At 38.3% G+C, this 21,021-nt stretch overlaps 1 protein-coding gene across 2 annotated transcripts in view; it reads left to right on the forward strand.

The window, feature by feature from the left end:
* Positions 1–21,021, forward strand: part of LOC134540455 (uncharacterized) — a 48,334-nt gene that overhangs the window by 12,223 nt on the left and 15,090 nt on the right. For both annotated transcript variants that reach the window (XR_010076443.1, XM_063383217.1), the window contains exons 3-5: positions 5,298–5,388; positions 9,995–10,264; positions 17,264–17,555. Coding sequence is in view for 1 of the 2 variants with exons in the window: in XM_063383217.1 (XP_063239287.1) it covers positions 5,298–5,388; positions 9,995–10,264; positions 17,264–17,555 (653 nt within the window). In the remaining variant the exon portion in view is untranslated. The remainder of the gene's footprint in view (positions 1–5,297; positions 5,389–9,994; positions 10,265–17,263; positions 17,556–21,021) is intronic.

Consider the following 21,021-nt stretch of genomic DNA (forward strand, 5'->3'; position numbering starts at 1 on the left):
AGGAACAGTGTTTCATTAGATGAAATTGAAATATATGCACTGTTGTTGGGTTATGGTCCAAATGATCACTGATTACACAAACACATTGGGTTAGAAGCTTATCGTTTTCTTTGTAATAATATACAAAGGGATGAACAGTTGCTCGGCGATTTACCCAGTGGTAGCTCTGAATCTCGTCTTGGATAGCGAATGTAAAGTTTTCTGCGAAGTCTGCCAGAACAATGCACTCTGTTTCCATAAGTTTCTCCTTCTTCTCTCTCAGGTACTGACTTTGAATCTTTGATATAAAATTATGAGTTGTAAGTGAATCAAATTTTTCAATAAGGGACTGAAATAATTCTTTGTTTGGCTGAATAACAGTTATCATTTCAGCTTTATCTGTTGTGGTCCATTGTTGAAAAATTATGTTGTCTGGAATGGCATAATTTTCTTCAAATTAATCAAACAGAGATACTAGGGCTTCATTTCCTGGACATTTAACATACCGTATTTACTCGTGTATAGCGCGCACCACGATTTTTGCAACAAATTCCAAAGAAAAAAAAAAAATTTTTCCTATAAATAAATTTTACTAACATTTTGTGGTACCTGCTTAGTAATTACGTATGAAACAAATGATAATTTAAATTGATGTGTGGTGATGCGTCAGGAAAATACTTAAACTCTGCTGTGTAGACGGAAGATAATGAAGCGCTGTATCGTCACAAGTGGTACGTGAGGGAGGGAGGTAGGGAGGCAGGCAGGCAGGCAGGCGGGAACGTGACGCGGAGGACTAGATGACTCACCGGTAGCAGCTGCGACGAGGAAGCGAAGGACAACATTCTCTCTCTCTCTCTCTCTCTCTCTTTTATTTTACTAGCTGCAATGGCTTTCTGTAGAGGGGGAGGTCTAAAAATAAACAAGAGACCTGCGAGCTTGCGCGCGCACGTGTGTGTGTGTGGTGAACGTGTGTGTGTGCGCGCGCGCGCGTGTGTGTGTGTGAAAGAGAGGCCTTGTTGCTTGTGCGTATGTGTGGGGGCTGGCCAGAAACGTCACCCGTCAGTTAACGACTTCCACTCCTCCCCGCCTCCACCCCTCACTTTTTTTTTTCCCGTGTATAGCGCGCATCCTTATTTTTTTCCTTTACTTGAGGGGAAAAAAGGGCGCGCTATACACGAGTATATACGGTATTTACCCATCATACAGTTGTAACTATTCATATCACAAACGAGTATGGTAAGAAGGTCTTTTGTAGTCTTTCATAAGCTGTGCACCATCCACCATTAGCTTAACATTTTGATAATAAGTACAAACACAAACATTTTGTGTTCCCGATGATCTGGCTGTGCACACCACTTAGGTCTGAGTTTTATGAATTTTGATCTTACAATTTTGCAGTTTTGATGTTTATCTTTAAATTCCACAAACAATTCATTCAAATTTACAGAACCAGCCTCTTTTGCTTTTGACATTTCATGTTATTTATTTTTACAGATAAACAGTCTTTTTTTGTGGGACAAAGACGACTGTATTCATCACTTTCATAGAATTCATGGACTGTAGTAACCACCTCTGATTGAATGCCAAAACCCTTTTCTTTCCCAACTCGGGTAGATTTCCCTGATCTTTCACTAGGTCTCTTGTCAGTTTTACCAAAAACTCTGATACATTAAACTCTTCAGCTATTCTTTGTCAACCCCATGAATTTGGAAGTAAACTAATTATTTTCACTTGCACTTCTTTTTCTGCAACAGCACATTTTTCCTTAAGATTCATGATTTATTCTTCAAACTCTTCTACAGGCTCTAAACTTACTACTCTGTTTTCCATCACTTCATCAAAAGATTCCTCAAGATTTCTTTTCAACACATTTGAAACTTTACCAATCTTGTCAGCCATTGCTTGTGGTCTTTTATGTAAACCCAATTTCCTTATTTTAGATGCTGGCGAAACCCCTTACTCAGTACATACATTGTCCACTTTTTCCAAATTTTCACTCGTAGGAATAAAGTGTTCACATTTGTCCCCTGTTCCATCATTTGCTTATGGTAGAAAAAATTTTTTGTAGCATGTAGGACATAAGGACTTACCAGGGACAAACAGTAAATTATAGTTTGTTTCTTTATGCATATGTTCAGAAAGTATTTCCCTCAGCCTTTTGTGACTGCCTTTTTATGCATTTGTAAAGGATCACTGCAATACCGGCCAAATATATGATGATATTTAACAAGATACTTAATCTCGTGACACTTACATACAGACTTAACATCACTAGAAACTCTGCAAAATATTAGCTGTTGCTGTTCTAAACTAAACTCACTGATTTTCTTTGATTCCTGTTGCACTGAATCATAAAACACTTTTGTGGCATTGTTTATTTGTTAAATGTCCTATTGAACACACTTTCTCCATACTGAAAAACAAAAACCATGCATGGAAACACAAACTACCTTTCCTATACCAGAGCTGCTGGCAGACCATAGCAGAGCAAGTCCGTGCCTGTTGAGACCTGCGCACTTCAAACACTTGGCAAACATCTCAGGCATACGTTTAAATGTTCAGGAACTCTTTTCAATTACATAGTAAATGCCAGTTTTAAGATATTTGCATTTTAAAAAATTATTTCAGTTTATTAATATTTTCATTGTTGCAAAAGAAAAATTCAATTTTATACAAGTTTGGCAAGGCTGTAACTTATGAACCAGTTGAATCTCAAAGTAAAAATTTTAACAGTAGTTATGTACCATGGAGTACTTAATTGTTTGTAAATTTTAGATTTTTAGATAACTGCCCACCAGAGATATTAAGCCGTAAAGTAAGCAAAATATGAAAAAACTCATTTTTACAAGCTTGTAAAAAAAAGTAGCAAAGTCTCACACTCCAAATAATTTGTGTTTACAATACTATTACATTAGTACTTCCAAAAATATTTTGAAGCCAATATATACTGCCATAATTCTGGAAAAAAATTATGAAAATGAAAATTTTTGCAATTGTGAGGAAGAAGTTCAAGCTTCAAAGTTGGTAAGATTGAGTGATTTTAGAAAGAAGGTTTATTATAAGAATTGTAATATATATTGTGCTTAACACCTCAGATTTGGTTTCATCATGCTATGACCTACCAAATTAATGTCGGTAAACTCTTGTAAATGTAAAAATTGTCGCGCGCCATGGCAACAAAATGGCTGCCATAATCAAACCAGTGAGAATAAAAATTTAATTGTGCCAGTTTTAAACTGTCAATACATAATGCTAACAAGGCACAATTATCAAATTTTCTTAAAATGGTCGAGCAACCAGTGCTGGACCACTTGGTATGGATTGACCCCACTGTGATTCCAACTGCAGCTGCTTGCGCACGTACAGTTACAGCAGACGGCAGATGTTGCTTTGTGTTTGTGTGTGCGACTTCCCTGCCACTGGCTAGACTGAAGTTCATCACGACCTGGTCTGAGGCCGGGCGACAACGGTACGGCCCGGCGGCATACACTCGGACGAAAAAACATCTGGTCCTTTACACTCCATAGCCGCAACTGAACTTGCCATAGCTGATGTTTGTTCAACAGTTGATAGCGTAGTCAGACCTGTGCATGCATCTCTTCCCCCCTCGTATAGCTAACTATGCCACTGCACATCTGTTGTTAACTGAGTTAAAGCAGACTTTGTGGCTTCATGCCTGACTTTTTTTTGCATGTGGCGATTTGTTGCTAGCTGAAATTTACAGACGTGCTATTCAAGACTGGAGCAGTAAAATTATCATCACGCTAAATGAATTCATTCAATCTGAAGACGTGCTAAGTGAGAGATTGGTGTAGTTTAATTTTTTGCTTGTTTAAATTTAATTTATTTCATGTAGTTATACTTTTTTTTTAATGTGTTATGTTCTGTGTTTGTCTATATTTTGTCAATACATTCTGTTTGTCTGTGTATTTTTTTCTATGTATGATGTCTACCACCTGGGTATTAAGTTGTGGGTACACATGTCACAATGTAAATAAATAAATAAAAAAATATATTACAACATGTAGTTAATATTCAAACTCATAGATGCCTTCTTACATAATGAGCTATTCAGTTAAGCGAGGGCTGTTTTTATTGAACCTCCGATGGGCATTAAAGGAAAGACAAATTTATATGACATAATAATTTGATTACCAAAAGTTCAGCAGGGTCTTACTTATTTGTCTACATAATCGCCCAAACGATCGCGGCATTTGCCATGTCTTAACACAAGATTCTCGATGCCGTCTTCAAAGAAGTCAGCCGCCAATGAGCAGCGCTCGGACCTCCCTCTCCCTCACGATGCAGCTGTGAGGCGGACAGACTAATTGCGCGGCGCACTGGCTCCTGCTTCAAGACACAATGTGCCACGCGACAGTCTGTCCGCCTCACAGCAGCGTCGTGAGGGACGAGGGAGAGCAAGGCACTGGCTGCTAGCTTCTTTGAAGACGGGGCCTCACTCGTTTTGGCGATTGTATAGAAAAATAAGTAAGACCCTGCTGAATTTTTGGTAATCAAATTATTATATAATATGTAAATTCATGAATGTGATACCATTTATAATCTTCACAATGAATGTGTGATTCTTTCCTTCATTGTACTGCAAACCGTTTTGTTTTGCCTTAGAAGGCCTCTCAGCTGAGAAGCAGAGGCCAATTTTATATTCATCACTTAGCCATTGTTCCGGTAAGTGGCATTTCTCGGCGGCTCAGAGTTCATTACGTACGTGAAGTTATGAAGGATAACTTTGCATCTGCTAGTCAGGGCAGCAAAACATTTTTACATTGTTTTTTAAAAGTTAATTTTGACCAGTGGCGTTGGCTGTCGGCTCCAGGCGACCATGGATCTGTCATGCAGCAGTCGTCCTTGATGATTGGTTGTTTCCTGGTGCACCCAGCTGTGATGTAGCTGTAGGAATTTAATGACATCTGTGTTTGGTGTCAATGTACTGTAAATTATTGTTGCTTCGAGTGTGACCAAATTGGTTTGCAATATGACTGAAGAAATTTTTGTAACTATGTGAGGGTATGTTTTTTGAGAAGAATAAATTTCAGAACTTTTAATATGCTTTTTCTTCAGTCAGAAATTTATCCTTATTTTTGTGTGTGTGAAAACTAACATCAAAATTTGGAAGTTTTTATATACTGTCTGCTAAGCCCAATAAGTTTTAAGTGTAGTTTGATCTATAATGAAGTCTGCTTGAATCACTTGATGTGACAATTGTTTCTGTGATCTTTGTAATTCTGGTGGTTATTGTTGTGTTGTGAGTGACTGTTGGTAAATGTTTCCCTGGATGATGTAAGGGTGTGGTGTTCCAGGCGGAGCGGGAGGCTGCAGAGTCGTCAGCGAGCAGGTGGCCAAGCAGGCACAGTGGCCGGATGCCAAGGACTGCTGCTACCACGGCATCAGGTGAGGTGGCATCCAGCTGACGTTATCTGCTACTTCACCAGTACCCTTACACCTTTACCCTGTTACACTAAAACACCCTTATACACTGTCTTTCTACCCTGTCCAGCTGCTATGCTCTGCTACTCTGTCCTTGTACTTAGTTATTCTACACTATGCTTATACACTGTTTTACCACCCTGCCCTATTACCCTGTCCATCTACCATGTTCTGCTACCCTGTTCTACCTCACCCTGTCTTTATTACCCTAGTCTACTATCCTGTACTATTATCTGGTCCAGCTTCTATGCTCTGATACTCTATCATACTACCTTGTTCTACTGCTCCACCCTTATACCTTGGTATTACTTACCTGGTCTGCTACCCTGCATTGATAGCTAACATTTTATATGCTACCCTGTTTTACAACCCTTTTGGCATTTTTGTTGGTATTACAATGCTCCTGGCCAACCAGCTACTTTTTTACCTGACAGTTGTGTCGTACCATTGAATTTTATTTTTTATGTAACTGTCTAAAACCTGTTAATGATATATGAGCTGTTCCAGCTTAAAAACTAGTCCAGTATTGGCTTGTGGGATAACTTAAAGTAATGTATATTTGTGTATATAAGTTTGAACTATTAGTCTGTTTCTGTTAGTTGAAAACACCAGCACAAACGTTAAAATTGATAAATGGGCTAATTTTTGTCATTTGACTTGACATTTTACATTAAAAAAATGGGAAGAATTTCATAAAGTTCTTTGTATTGGACTCGACATGTATTAGTTATTCATGTAGTGTGATTATTATAGTATCATTTATTTCCCTTTTATTTAAAAGTGTTGTATACAAAATACAGTAGAACCTCGTTAATTCGTGATGGTCGGGACCGAGATAATCACGGATTACCGAATTTCATGGACTAGCGATTATAAGCCCGGAAGGTCTTGTCAAGCCTCTCAGACACCGGCGTGCAGCTGTGTTAAGGCCAAGGTCATGTGACGTAACATCTCCCGAGGCTTACTGCACCTTGGCAGCAGATGGATAAAAATAGTAAACTCCCCATTATTCGTGTTAATCGGGACCTGCCGATGCCCGGATAATTAAAATCCTGTAGTCATTTACAACAGCCGAAGAGAGAAAGATAAGATCGTGCCGACCTTGCACACATAAATTTTGGGTAGCTCTCCCCCCCCCCCCCCCCCCCCCCAATCCCCCTTCGTCCAGCCGAATGCCAGCCAGTCACTCGCCGTGCGTTGGCGGGTGGAAACAAAGGGAGACGGGAAGCAGAAGTCAGGACATCCCCCTCAAGTTTAAAGAGTGACAAATGTGACAGCTGAAAGGGGGGCGACACAAAGGGTCGGTACAAACAGCGTTGCAGAGTTTGGCGGCCCACGCGATGGCTTGCAGTGTTTGCTTTAAGCGCTGACAATTTTTACTTCTCTTTTTTTTCTGCACTTTTAAATCGTCCCGGATTATCCGATTCTCGAATTAGCGCGTCACGGATTAACGAGGTTCTACTGTATTGGAAAAAAATTTTACAAACCTTTTTACCACAAAAACTATGGTTGGACTATATGCACTTTCTTATCATTATTAAATATTCTAGGATTAAAATGCTCTGTAAATGACTCCTTGTGTAAATCTATTTCACTCAATTCCAGTTTAATGGGAAAATAAAATCTGTCAAAATGAATTGACTCCTATTTTTTTTTTTCCTTACCTTAATACTAACCTCACGTTAGTTCTTATGCAGATAGTTACGTCTGTTTTATAATACTTTACAAAATGATTAAATTAATATTCAGATTCCTTTATTCATCCCTAATAATGACATCCACCCATAAAACCTACACCAATATTATCAGTGTATTTAGTATAATGTTACGAAACGTAAGCAGGGCCGCAGCGCGTGCAGGTGGGTCCTGCACGGCCACTGACGTCACGTGAGACGTGCCGGCGCGCCTGGTGGATTACCCCCTCCTTACCTCTGCTCCCCACCTGACACCTTGCAGCTGGCCAGCTGCCGGCACCTTTCTTGATAATTCTGACGTCTGGTCGGCGTGGCCCCAGCCACGCTCGCGAATTCTAGAAGTGGTGCCTGGGCCTATATAAGCCCAGGACGTCGGCCTCGGAGTGGAGTTGAGAGTTCAGTTCCGGTGCGATAGTCCGGGCGATAGTGCCGTGGGTGCGGCGAGAGTCCCGAGCGAAGTTACAAGCAAAGCGTAGAGTGGAATCCTGGGTGAAGGGAAGTGCGACTGCGGCAGCGGAGTGCGGCGATGGAGTCCCGCGACGGAGGTCCACGAGAAGTGCTGCGGCGAGAGTTGTGCCAGAGGTGTGGCCCAGCAAGGTGTGCGGTGTGTAAAAACCGAGTGACTGGGGAATAAAGTGAAATTGATTTTTTGGCATTTTTATAAGATTATTTGTTAGTGATGCAAATACAGTAAAACCCGTATAAGACGTCATGGCTTAACACGTTTTTCTGCCTAAAACGTCAGGATAATAAGGAACCAAAATTTTCTCATAAACTTTACCTTAACATAGCTCTTTTAATACGTTTTTATGTTTTTTTTTTATTTTCCCGCTTAATAAGCACTAAAGAACACACAATGCTTCAATTTTTCTAAAAAAAATCTTTCCCCAACACTTGCCTGAATGCAACTTTACCGTCGCCAAGGTTAAGTTGTACTATTATCATTGCATGCAGTGCACATAAGCGCCATCATTTATTTCTCAAACGGTTTTTAATGTAGCAAAATAAGACCGTCAGTGTTTAAATTTTGTTATACCAGTACACACATACAATTTTAAAAATAAGTTAGAATTTATTATGTGTTTTACATTTCAGTAAAAACAAAATTAAATACGTATTACATTTGGCAAACCACTGTAAACATAGTTTGTTTTGTTATTCGCGGGCCTAGTATGTACCTAACTAATTTCACACCAATTAAGTTAGGAACTGTTACAGAGTTTAAATGAATAAATAGGTACCTCTATTTCTCTAAAAATTCAACAAGGAACCAGGTTGGATCGTACGTTAGCCCGTAAATATTAAGATGTAGGTGTTGAGATTTTGTTACAAACATTAGCCTCTGCCATTTTGGTTGTGGTACCAGCTTAACTTCCGTACGAAATGCTGCCATTCTAACGGCTTCGTAAAACGTTTTTACTACTTTAAAAACTGTAAAAAAATAAGTTGAAACCATAAATTATAGTTTCCAAATTACCAAAATTTAATTTCTAGCACGTAAAATTTATATATAGTTGTATAAAAGACTTAAATTGTTTGCAACTAATTGTAACATCAAAACAGTTGAAAACCGTTATTTTGGAGAGAGAAAAAAAGTGAGGTTATTTTTCGAAGCGGTGTCTGTTTTTACGCAGAATTATCTTTTGCAATTAATTTGAGGGAAAAAATAAGTTTTATGGTTATTTCTCATCTATTTCGATTGTTTGGCATAACTATGTTTTGCGAATATTCGCGTAATATTTGGGGACCTGAGCACCGAGTTAAGCATAGGGGAGGATCTAGGTCATCCCTGAGGTGGCCTGAAGAAGAAGGTCCTAAAGGGATATGCCTTGGGAGGTGGCACTCTCAAGCAGTACATTCAAGGGCTTCAAGAGAAGCCGTGGATTAGTTCCTACTGAGTCCTATAGGTGGTGCCACGGGTGTAGACATGGACAGGGGGGGTGGATGCCCAGCCCCGAGATCTGAGAACAACAGCAGCACGAAAAGGGGTGGGGGGGGGGTGCATGAGGAACTACCTGCCGTGCTGCTGGCGCTGGCCGCTGCGACACGGGTGTCTAGTCAGCCGTGCCAGAAAGCATGATCCCTATACGGGGCACTGAAGACGGTACGTATGGCCAGGTGGGGTACATCTGACATACTGCTAACAGGGCGTGGGAGGGTGTGGCACATCCGGCAGCTTAGCCTAGCAGCACTAGCAACAGGCCTAAAGCTTTAATAATGACACCATTGGATTGAAAAAGGTAAAAAAAAAAAATTCATGTGAGCCCATGAACTCTTATCAAAAGTGCAAATGAATAAATAAAAAAAATGTTATGGTGCTGAGAAAATAACTAATTTGTAGCACAGTTCAGGGGCAGCTGTTCAGGAAGCAAAGAATGGGGAGAGATACAGTGGTCATGGTCGGCTGGGTGCGATTATTGAGAAGGGGGAGGGGTGTGAAGAGAAGCAGAAAGAACCCAGTTACAAATTTCCATTTGCACCCTCTCCTTCATTGAGTTTCTATGATCTGTCACTCCTGTGCAGTGGTTCAGGAAGACCCAGTCTAAAGTGGCATAAGTGACAGTTGGCAAGATACAAGCTTGCAGTTATAATTTGACCCCCACTTTTAGTTTCCACATGTTTGGTAAAAATCATAGCTTTATATTCTGTTAAATGTAGTATATAGTGGTTACCAGCTTGATATTCAAACATGATAGTGTAAGGTCCTTCATCAGGCCTGTTAAAGACAACAGCCTGCCCGATAAAAGATTTGGCTATTTTATCGAACTAATTATAGTTTTAATGGGAATACCAATAAATAATTATATACCGAACAATGGTATTTGAAACAAGTGTTTAATAAGTATCCCTACAGCAAGTGAGCATGCGGGTTGCAGCTACAACAGTGGCCCGCTGGCGGAGGAGGCGGAGCTGCTGTGCCAGAGGCTGTGCGACCGCTACGTGGGCTCGGAGACGTGCTCCTCGCTGGTGGGCGTGCCACCCGTGCCCAGCACGGCCGGGGCGTGCGCCCGACGCCGTGCGCGGCACGAGGGACGCTCGCCCGGGCGCCGGCTCAGCCACCTGGCACGGCGCCGCCAGACCTTCTCCAGCTCCAGCCTGCTGACCGCCGCGGCCCCCGACAGGCGCGTCATCCTGGTGGAGCCCAGGTGCGTGCTAGACATCTGCTGCACCACCGTGCCCGCGGCTATTACACCAGACCTAAACATATATATTTTTTTAGTTTTGAAGAAATAATATGTGCGATGCAGGAGAACCTACTTCCAGTAAAATAATTGATCAGCTGTGAAAAAAATCACTCAATAGAATTTCCTGTAAAGCATCACGACAACTATAAGCAATATTACCAAAAGGTAATGAAGGGAGCTTAACTAGGTTAGTAGCAAAAACTCCGGAAATAAGTTTGTTTATACTGTACTTTAAAAATCTTAAAGAAAATGTTACACATGTTACAAATATAAATTTATATGATTGACATAGAAAGGGGCCTGTAACCTGTAGATTCACAATTCATTCTTATACCTTACTAAATTTTAAAAAAACTTTGATTAAAAATGTACTTAAACAAAAAAGTACTTATTTTAAAGTCTAAAAAAAGGGGGTCATGGCCATTCCTTACTAATGTTCATGAGGTTATTAAAAAATATTATCTTCTCACAAATGCACAGTACACCTAAACAGTTAATCAAATCAAGAGAATTAAGCATTGTCCACGTGAATCAACCGGGAAACTGTTAACGGCATGAACTTGCAAAAACCAATCTCGAAATTGGTGCGTTGGCGAATTGAGAACTCCACCGAGAGTTTTTTAACAAGGCTCTGTCAACAAGATTGACATCTCATTGAAAAGGGAGAGCTTCAATGTCCATGTACTTGCATACTCCAGGTTCTCAACACGGCCCACCATGAGCAACGTATGCCAGTTCCGGGCGCACTCCATTGACCGTACCTCGGTCATCGTTAAGTTCTCGCCGCCGATTTGCACACATGCGGAACACCAGACTCGTCTAACAATCTCGCGAGTCCCGATGCCATCATTAAATTATAGCATTCATTTCATGCATAATTCTCATACCCTGCTATGAAATGTACCCACGCATCATGCCGTCTCGTCGATAACTCTCTCTCCTCGATCGCAGTGGAACAACTGTCAACTTGCTCACCGTTTCCCCTCTCTCACCTTGCCTGGAGGGGTGGCGCGCGATTCACACGCAAATACGTTATTGAGGTACATTTTATAATGATCCCACACGTGAAATATGTCCTAATAACACACATGTAAATACCATATTAAAAATACTACCTATAATAATAACACTAAAAATATGTATAAAATTTACAATAAAAAATTTATGAAGTTTCTCAAACAATCTAGAAGCACACGACTCTACCAAACAAAGTGTTCCTTAACTCATCATCAAGGACAAACAGGCCAACTAATGATGGTTCGTATTAAAAAAAATTGCAGTACCTAGAGAGTAGTTTTCGAGAGTGTTTTTCTTATTAAAAAAAGGGGGTTTGGACTTTTGTACTCTACAGTATATTATTAGATACTGAGACCAAAAATGTCCATTTTTTACTTCTTTTTTTTTTTGTCACGCAGTCTTGAATAACCCCACTGTTAATAACAATTCAGAAGAAAATAAAACATGCTACACATTTTGGGAAAAAAATTTCTTTGCACAAGTTACTCATATGAGGCAGAAAAATTTAATCTGGTAACTTTGACTATTTATACTGTAAAAAAATATACCCTGCTTACTTGGACAGTTATTTTCAAAGATGGCTCATTCGAACAAGATTTCTAAATGGAAAATTGTAATCATAGTATCTAATAATTGGATACAGGTTGGATGTTTTAAAACTTTGAAAGAAAACCTATATCTTAAAAACTAGTTTTTTTTTTTTAAAATTCAGACCAACATTAATTGGGTTATAAACTGTTCACAGCTTGTACATATGTATAGTGCCATGACATCCTGTAACTTTACTTTAGTTGTACACACGCCTTTTTTTAATTGAATTATTTTGCGACCCACTAAAAGGTAAGGAGATGAGTATTGACATCTGTTCCTTCCAACCATAAACACTGCTATGTTTACCGTCTCTCTCTCCCAACCATGTGTCTTCTCAGGGGGATAGAGCGCTATTAATAAAGAAAATTCTTGCAATACAACCATTTGTTCAGTCGTATTACTAAGGGTCTGTTGCACATTGTATGTTTAGAAAAGTAAGACTCCAGTTATTGCTAGAGCCACGATTATATGGTAATGCGCGATAAAACGAAATAACACCGAAAACCGCTTGAAAACACGAAATAAAACGAAATTGTGCGAAATCCGCGATATGACACAAAAGTTCGTCTATCCTGATTATTTACGTTTTTTTTTTTTTTCCATTCTGTAAGGACAATTCACATCTTCAGCACAATCAAATATTTTTTACAGTGACTAGCAGCCATATACAGTAGAATCTCGTTATAGCGAGCACGGTAATAGCGAGAACACGGCTATAACGAGGTATTTTTGAGGAATTTACGGCGTGATCGCTTGTAACGCACCTTTTGTTATTTGTCTGCTTTATCTCCACCCCTCTCGCTCGCCACTAGACATCTTGCCGTTCACACGTCACATTCTTCAGCCGTGCAGTTGCCACCTAAGTGCGTGGCTTTAAAAATAGAATCCCGTCCTTTCTTTCTTTTATCAAACTTCCGTTAGTTATCTGTGCCGTGTGTAGACAAAGTTTGAGGTTGGAACAGAAACAACGTAAGAAAGTAGTTTTTACAAATTAGAAATATGTAGGCTATGTTTTTGTTTTTATAATCGAGTATTTTCACGTTTTTTTTTTTGTTATCTTAAAAGAGATAATATTAAAAAGCCGCTCTAATGAGATTTAATTGTTTCTTGGTTAACAAAAACTATTAATTATCATATATTGTTAATTGTTTATATTCTATTATTATTTACACGACGTCATACTGTACGCGTACGCAATACGACTGGATTCGTTGCAGCAACATAACATAGCATGTTATGTGGTATCAGAAGTAAAGTGTAACGTAACGATAGTAACGAGTACTAATTGTTATAGTAACGAATACATACGGTTACACATTTTTTCGTTACTTTTACACCTCTAGTCGGCACTACCGTATTTATTTCCGAATCGCTAGGGCACTTTTCTTGTAACTTTTGTTTCGGTCAGTTGTTGGGGTGGTGATGGCTTGAGATTAATCCCAAATTTATTTTCTAAAAAAGTTGACAGGTTTCTTTAAATGAAAAAAGTATAGTTTTCCAGCAACTATTACGTTTGAGGCGTACGTGCGTTGCCGCAGCCGCACTCCTGTTTTTTTGTAAGGAATTAAATCGTCGCGCTACACTAGCAACATCCCGAACCAACATGGCCGCCAGCAGACAGCCCGCGTCGGCAATAGATAGCAGGACAATGCTGCGTCGGCCGCGGGCTGAGATGCTATACTTACGTGGCTTGGTAGTTGGTAGGGTATTCTGGTTATTTTGACGCAATCGGTGATCGCATCCGTACATATGGGGTATCGTTTTAAAGAGAATTCACACATCTGCTCACAGAAATTAATATTTCGTTAATATAACCTGTTATTTTCCAATTATACAGGTTTAAACACAATTTTTATAATTTTTTCGGTTAATTTTTATTTTTTGGGGGCCAAAATTTGTCCAATACGGTTATAGCGAGGACACGGTTATAGCGAGGATCAAACCCGGAACCGTGACACCTCGCTATAACGGGACTCTAGTGTATATTATATGCGACGGTGATTCTTAATAGATTTTAAAATGAAGTCTCGGAATTAACGTAATATTTTCTTTAAACGGTAATCTTGTGTACCATAATAATTTAAGATGTTGATAACTATGATACAATGGCCGCCGTTCACTTTCTGTAAATACCAAAATAACAAACGTCCAAAATTAGTTTTTCTACGATTACGTTTTTAATCATTAAAATATGACACACTAAACCGCATTGCTTTTACTGTTTATTTAAAATAAAGTACATAGACTACGAAAATAAAATTAACCCTGCTTAACGTAACGATTGTAAATAATAAATAGTACATGTTTATGTCAGTATTAATTTTCACGTACATATGTTGGTATTTGGTATGCGTTTGTATTCACATCTATTCTCCATTGTTTTGATCTTTCCAGCACGGCAAGTTTTTGCGTATTGAGAGGTTAAATTCTTCCTATGAGATTAAAATTTTTTTGATAATGCCTAAAACGAAGGTTTCTGCCAGTGACCGATCGAAAGAATTTTCCAGCGAAGGATTTTATATCAGTGATAAAATTTTAATGTGCAAATTCTGTAACTGCAGGCTAGACTACGAGAGACGCGATACGCTTGTGAAACATGTCGCGAGTGAGAAACATAAGCGTTTGAGGCAAAACTCATCTGTTAAACGACATCCTTGTCTAAGAGTCTTTAATGCCATTAATTTGCTGTTCAACCCAAGAAATGTGAGTAGGGTTAGCATAGAAGATGCAAGCCTACAGAAGTCTCTGCATAACTTGCCTTCTGTTTGACTTGATGTAAGTTTTTGGACATACGCCATTGCTAAGAACTTTTTCTGTTGAAGAAAAACTAATAAATAAAATAAATAAATAAAAATAAAAATAAAAATACTCAAAAAAAAGATACAAAAAACACACAAAATTAAGCAAACAATTGCTGTTGTCAACAAGGATATGAACACCACAAAATATTCCGAAACAGGAATATGGTCAGCAAACAAAGAAAAAACAAAGAAAAATGTACTAAGAGAACGAAAAAATCCCCACAAATGATGACAACACAAAAATATTGAAACTCAAAATAATTCAGCACAACAGTTGAAGCGAGACAAAAAACATGACAAAACGAAAAAACAAACAAATACAATAGTTTTACCTAAACAGTATTTGTTTGTTTTTTCGTTTTGTCATGTTTTTTGTCTCGCTTCAACTGTTGTGCTGAATTATTTTGAGTTTCAATATTTTTGTGTTGTCATCATTTGTGGGGATTTTTTCGTTCTCTTAGTACATTTTTCTTTGTTTTTTCTTTGTTTGCTGACCATATTCCTGTTTCGGAATATTTTGTGGTGTTCATATCCTTGTTGACAACAGCAATTGTTTGCTTAATTTTGTGTGTTTTTTGTATCTTTTTTTTGAGTATTTTTATTTTTATTTTTATTTATTTATTTTATTTATTAGTTTTTCTTCAACAGAAAAAGTTCTTAGCAATGGCGTATGTCCAAAAACTTACATCAAGTCATGCACTCCCATTGCACAAATCTTTTAAAGATAACATTGCCTTCTGTTTCCCATCTTCCCATTGATACATTCATACATGGCTATGTTGCTTTAAAAAAAATAATTGAGGATGAACTTTAATTGCCAGAAACAAGCCAAATTGATGTTGCAAAGGTACTTTGCTCCCTTAAAGGGGACTACAGTGAATTTGCTCAAGCCAGTTTAAGGGCAATCTGGTTCCCAACATCAAATGTTGATGCAGAACGTTCATTTTCCAGGTACTCACTGGTAGTTAGTGACAGAAGACAACGTCTCACTACAGAAAATGCGGAAAATTTAACTATGATAGCATTTCAATAAAATCTTCTTAATAGTAACTTTGGAAGTGCTTAAGTGTGTAATTTTGTAGTGTATGTGATTGTAATTAGTCGTGAAATTTTTAGTAGTTATTTAAAAGTTTGAATTTATGAATTTGCAAATGAACTTAATTGTAATTAGATCATGATGTTTTAGTGTTTATTTATATTTGTTTTAATAAATTTGCATGTCATACAGAAAAGCAAGAAAATTTTGCCGTGGGTATTTTGAGCAAAAAAATAAAACCATATAACACCAAAATCTTTATTTCTTTACACCGAAATTTGTCTTAAAATAACACCACAAAATCTTGACTCTAGTTATTGCACATAAATCTTAAATTGAGTCATTTAAACTGTACATTCATTAAGTGTGAATGAGACACCAAAATTCTTGATACCAAATTTTAAGAATTTTAATGTTTATTGGGGGTTGTATACGTAAACATTTAAGGCAGTCTCCAGCTAGAAAATGTAAAGCCAAAAACAGATGTAGAGATAAGCAGTTGGCCACGCAGTTTTTGCAAATCTTATTCTGTAGTTGATAAAAAGAAAAAAAGGGGGAAGGTTATTAATTAAGCAAGTACATCAGGCAATTATCCAAGAAGAAACAGTTACGCTATTTCTATTTTCTGACAATTTAGCAGCTAACCTTTTTTTCATTTTTTTACCTCCTTGCAGCAGGTCATAGGAGTGTGTTAGGGTTGCTAGTCCTTGTTGCATGTGGTCCAGTGTTTTCCACCAGATCTCTACAGTTTTCCATCTCGTTGCCACTGAAGAACTAAACTAAACATAGGGCAGGCACATAAGTGTTTCTACTGAACTCCTGAAAATTGTCAACTTGTAAACTGAAATGTCAATGTGCTGCCAGTTTTAATATATTGTAATGAGCTGAATGGTTCTCTTGATAAATTTTGGTTAGTTTATGGTGTTAGTTATCATGAACAGTGGTTTTAAATTCTTGATATATACATCGTCGGATATAGTGGAAAATAAAACTACACATAAATAACTATACAAAAATTCCTAAAAATTTCAAAAGGTTTTTTTTTTTCCCACCTGATAAGAAACCTGTCATCCCGAAAATTTTCCTGAGCTTCAGGATCCTATGCAGCCCTAAAATTTACTAATTGCTTATCAATGGTAATATTTAACTAGTGAAACAAAAAAAAGTTGTGGAATTCTATTCTAGCGATAACTTGCTTTTTTTTTTTAATAAATAAGTAAATAAATACTGGTTCATGTTCAGTAGGAATAAATTCCTCTGGCCAGTTACAGTTTTTCTTTCAGTGTCAGTTTCTAATTACTGTGAAATAAAGGAATATGATTAAGTATGAATCAGCATGTCAGGGTAATTTGATGTACAGTTCTAGTAAGGGTGTTACATCACATCAGTAAGTGTGATATATCTTCATTTGTGAGTGATTCTTAGTGATGCGTGCTCACTGAGTTTTTTCATTATTTCAGTGTGCCTGATGTCATTACACAGTTGAGAGTAGCTTGTCGTGTTGTGGTGCTGCAGACCGAAAGAGCGCGCCAAGAGCCACGCGGGCAAGCACGGGGTGCGGGAACACGGCTCCAAGACCGGCCCGGGGTCGGTGAGCTCTGCGAAGCCGACGCGGCGCGTGCTGTTCAAGAGCCCGCCTGCGGAGGGGGGCCGCGCCCTGCACGGCATCGAGAACTGTGCCCAGGAGGCGAGCGAGCCGGCCATGCCCGCCGCCAAGTGCCCACGCCGCGCGCCGCGCACGCTCACCGAGGGCAGCGAGAACCGCGGGCGGGCCGGCCGGCCGGACCTCAGCAGCCCACACCGCAAGGTGACCAGCATTCACCTCTAACTAGGGCTGTGCGGGGAAGGAAATTTAGCCTCGGGAAAATTTCAGGAGGGAAATCGGGAAAAATCGGGGGGGGGGGGGGGGGGGGGGAGAATCATAAGCTATATAGGATGCCAGTAGGTATATTTATAAGTTTTGGAGTTATTTTAGCACAATAGTGCCATTAGAAAACAGACTTAGTATAATGCTCTGTTTTCATGTAAGAAAACCATTTCTTCCACGTGTTGAGTGGATAAGATTCTCTCTTTGCAGATACTATGTTTCCGGCAGATGGTATCACTGGAAGGTATCTTCAATCCGTTGTTGTTTTGATGGACCTGGTTGTGAAGAATTTGCTGTAACGGGTCGTGAGCTTAACAATTGTTGCCATGTCTCATATTCCAACTTTACAGTTGGATGTTGAGTCAAGTGCCTTATGAGACCCGATGTGCTGCCGTAGCTTTTTTTCTGAGTTTTATTGCATGTCTTGCATTTAGCACTAAGTTTATCATTGCTTCTAGCAAAGTAGTTCCAAATACGCGTCTTTTCTTCAGCCATGTTTACTAAACAACTAAACAAAACAACCAACATGTAATGGTAACGTGAACTAAATGACAAAATATATTAACATAATTTTGTATTAATACGTGCCCTTATAAAATTCCCCTAATATTGTGGACCTCAAATAAACATCAGAAAAGTAAATTATTCAATTTAATCTTATTTTCACCATTTACGTGTCACAGGAAAAAAAACTGATGGTGCTGCCATCTCCTGTGGGCTGTAGCGTAACCCCGCCTCTAAGTGACGCACTGGCCAATCGCGGCTGTCCCTGATAATTACGTCACTGTTTTTTGTCTTGATTTTTTGATGAAAATATTTTAGACGTAATACGCTTTCATTCCGATAAACAGAAACATTAATACAAATATAAAATTACGATATGTGCAATATACACGGGATTTGTCAATAATGTGGCAAACTATTAATGTCTCGTTCAGCGTTGCATTTTCAGTCAGACTGCTTATTTAAGTAAGTTTAGAAGATCGTGATGTATTTCATTTTCCAGGATTTTTTTCCCCCATGGATATCGTTGACATTAAAAAATAACTTTCATTAATAAAAGTGTTATCTTTATCAAACCGTAAAGCAATCTCTTTATTTTTCATTTTATTGTAGGCCAAATGGGCCGTTGTCACAAATTTGTTGTAACTTAAAACATCTATTTTATTCCCTAAAATACCGGGAAAAATATTATTCCCTCCCGAAGGGAATAAAAGCAATGCCCTCCCGAATTTTTTCCCGAAATTCGGGATCCCGCACACCACTACCTAAAACACATTTTTTTTTTGCCAAACCTTGACCAAATTATATATTTTTAAATTTTTGAAGTTTGTAGAAAAACAAAGTAAACTCGCCAATGGAAGTAACCCAGTTTTGAAGTAACTGCACCAATGTGTTAGGGCATGGTTTGAAGTATTGAAAAAACCCAATTTCAATACAGATTCCGATAACTAATATTTTAACGATTCGTTATCCAATAACAGATTACCAATTTTATGGTTTTAAAAAATATTCTGTCTGCAAGTGCAATGAATAAACTAGTGTCAGCAAATATTTTTTAACTCTGGTGGTTTAATTTATTTATATCATACCTGTCAACCTTTCCGATTTTTCCGGAAGTCTTCCGAATTATAACTGCTCTTTACGATTTTCCGAAATTGTCCTAATTCTTCCTATTTTTGTAATTAAAATAGCTTCGCGGTAAAAATAGTCGGTGTCTTCCAAATCGATTCAACATTCATGTCGATTCATGTATCACGTGTTGTGCTCATGAGTATCGATTGTTTTTTTTTTCTCGATTGCACAGTTCTACAGAGTATGTCATCGCTTGTTTGTTAGACGGTTAGTTAAGATGGGTGATTTTGATTTATAATTTACGAGCTGCTATTACGTATTAAAATTTGAATTTCAAATACATTTATACTGGCAAAATACGCTGTGGTCAACGAGTGCAACGTGAAATAACTGTTTACGAATTTGTTTACTTTGTTACGGGCTATTGCCGTTGCCTCGTTTAGGCGTTTGTGACAGGTTATGAAGCACAAACTGTCTGCATTATGTTTTCAAAGATGAGTACGAATAAACAATATTATTAACAGACATTCCGTGATACGTATAGTGCAGAGTTTCCATGCATTTTAAATTCTGACAAAAAAGGGAAAGGTTTGGCTTTTGTAAGATATGCAGATGCGACAGCAACATATCGCATGGCGGTGAAAGTGACATCAGCGTCCACATCAAAAGTGCGAAATATTTATCCAACGTAAAATGCCAAGAAGATAATCACAAACTTTCAAGGTTCTTTGTTAAATCTAGGGGTGCAGATCTAGACATAGGTTTGCTTGAAAAAAAAATGTTCCCATACTCGAAAATTGCCAAGAAATATGGATGTGGGCGTACCAAAACTTCTGCTATTATGAAAGAGATGGCTTCGGATGCAAAATCCGGAGTAGTGCAGTACGTACTTAAAAAGTGGGCCGTTTTCAGTTGCAACTGATGGTAGCAACGATACTAGTTTTAAGTTGTATCCTATTGTAGTTACGTTTTATGATGAAGCACAGCATAAAATTGTAAATGTTGTTCTTTCCATTCCTGTTCTGGAAGGTGACTGCACCGGACGGAATATTGGTAATTTAGTGCTTTCTAGTGATGGGCCGAGACTCGAAAATTCGAGTCGAGTCGAGCGAGTAGCATCAGCTCGGCTTGGCTCGGCATTTGAGTTTATTTTACTCGACGGGGCGAAACTCAAAAGGAAATTCGGGTAAAACTCGATAAAATATAATAAAATTGAATTACAATTCTTAATATCTCCTTACGTGACTTCGGCCGACACTAAAAATTACGTACGTAAGACCGAAACACGTACTTACAAACAATAATGACAATCGGCCATATTATTTATATATTAGTTTTACATATTGCCAACTTAACAGGTGTGACCACATAGCAAAGAAGACGAACACATTTTTAATAAACAAAATACGAATTAAATTTTATAATCATGATATCGGCACAAATATTACTTTTTTAGTAAATCCGTGCTACAATCGGCGCAACGTTACAATAATAAATTAACGGTACCGTTATATTTGTGTTACAGAGCGCATGTTTGCGACTGATACGCCACCAATCACGAAATGGCATTAAAAAAACTTTGTCTAATGGCTCCACTAATTTTAGTAAGTGTAGGTTGGCGAACATTAATTTTATTTTCCATGTGTTTACATTATTACATTCGGCGAGATTGCATTTTGTATAATTGTTTGCTATCCAAGTTAAGTGGCAAGTTAAAATTAATTATGAAGTATAAAGTATTTTATAAAGTGTAACTATTCAATACAAATACAAAAGCATGGATTGGTTAGAAGTGCCAGCTTGCGATTGGCCGGCAACGTAACGGCGTTAG

The sequence above is a fragment of the Bacillus rossius genome, chromosome 16, assembly GCF_032445375.1.
Source record: "Bacillus rossius redtenbacheri isolate Brsri chromosome 16, Brsri_v3, whole genome shotgun sequence".
In the NCBI taxonomy this organism is placed as follows: domain Eukaryota; kingdom Metazoa; phylum Arthropoda; class Insecta; order Phasmatodea; family Bacillidae; genus Bacillus; species Bacillus rossius.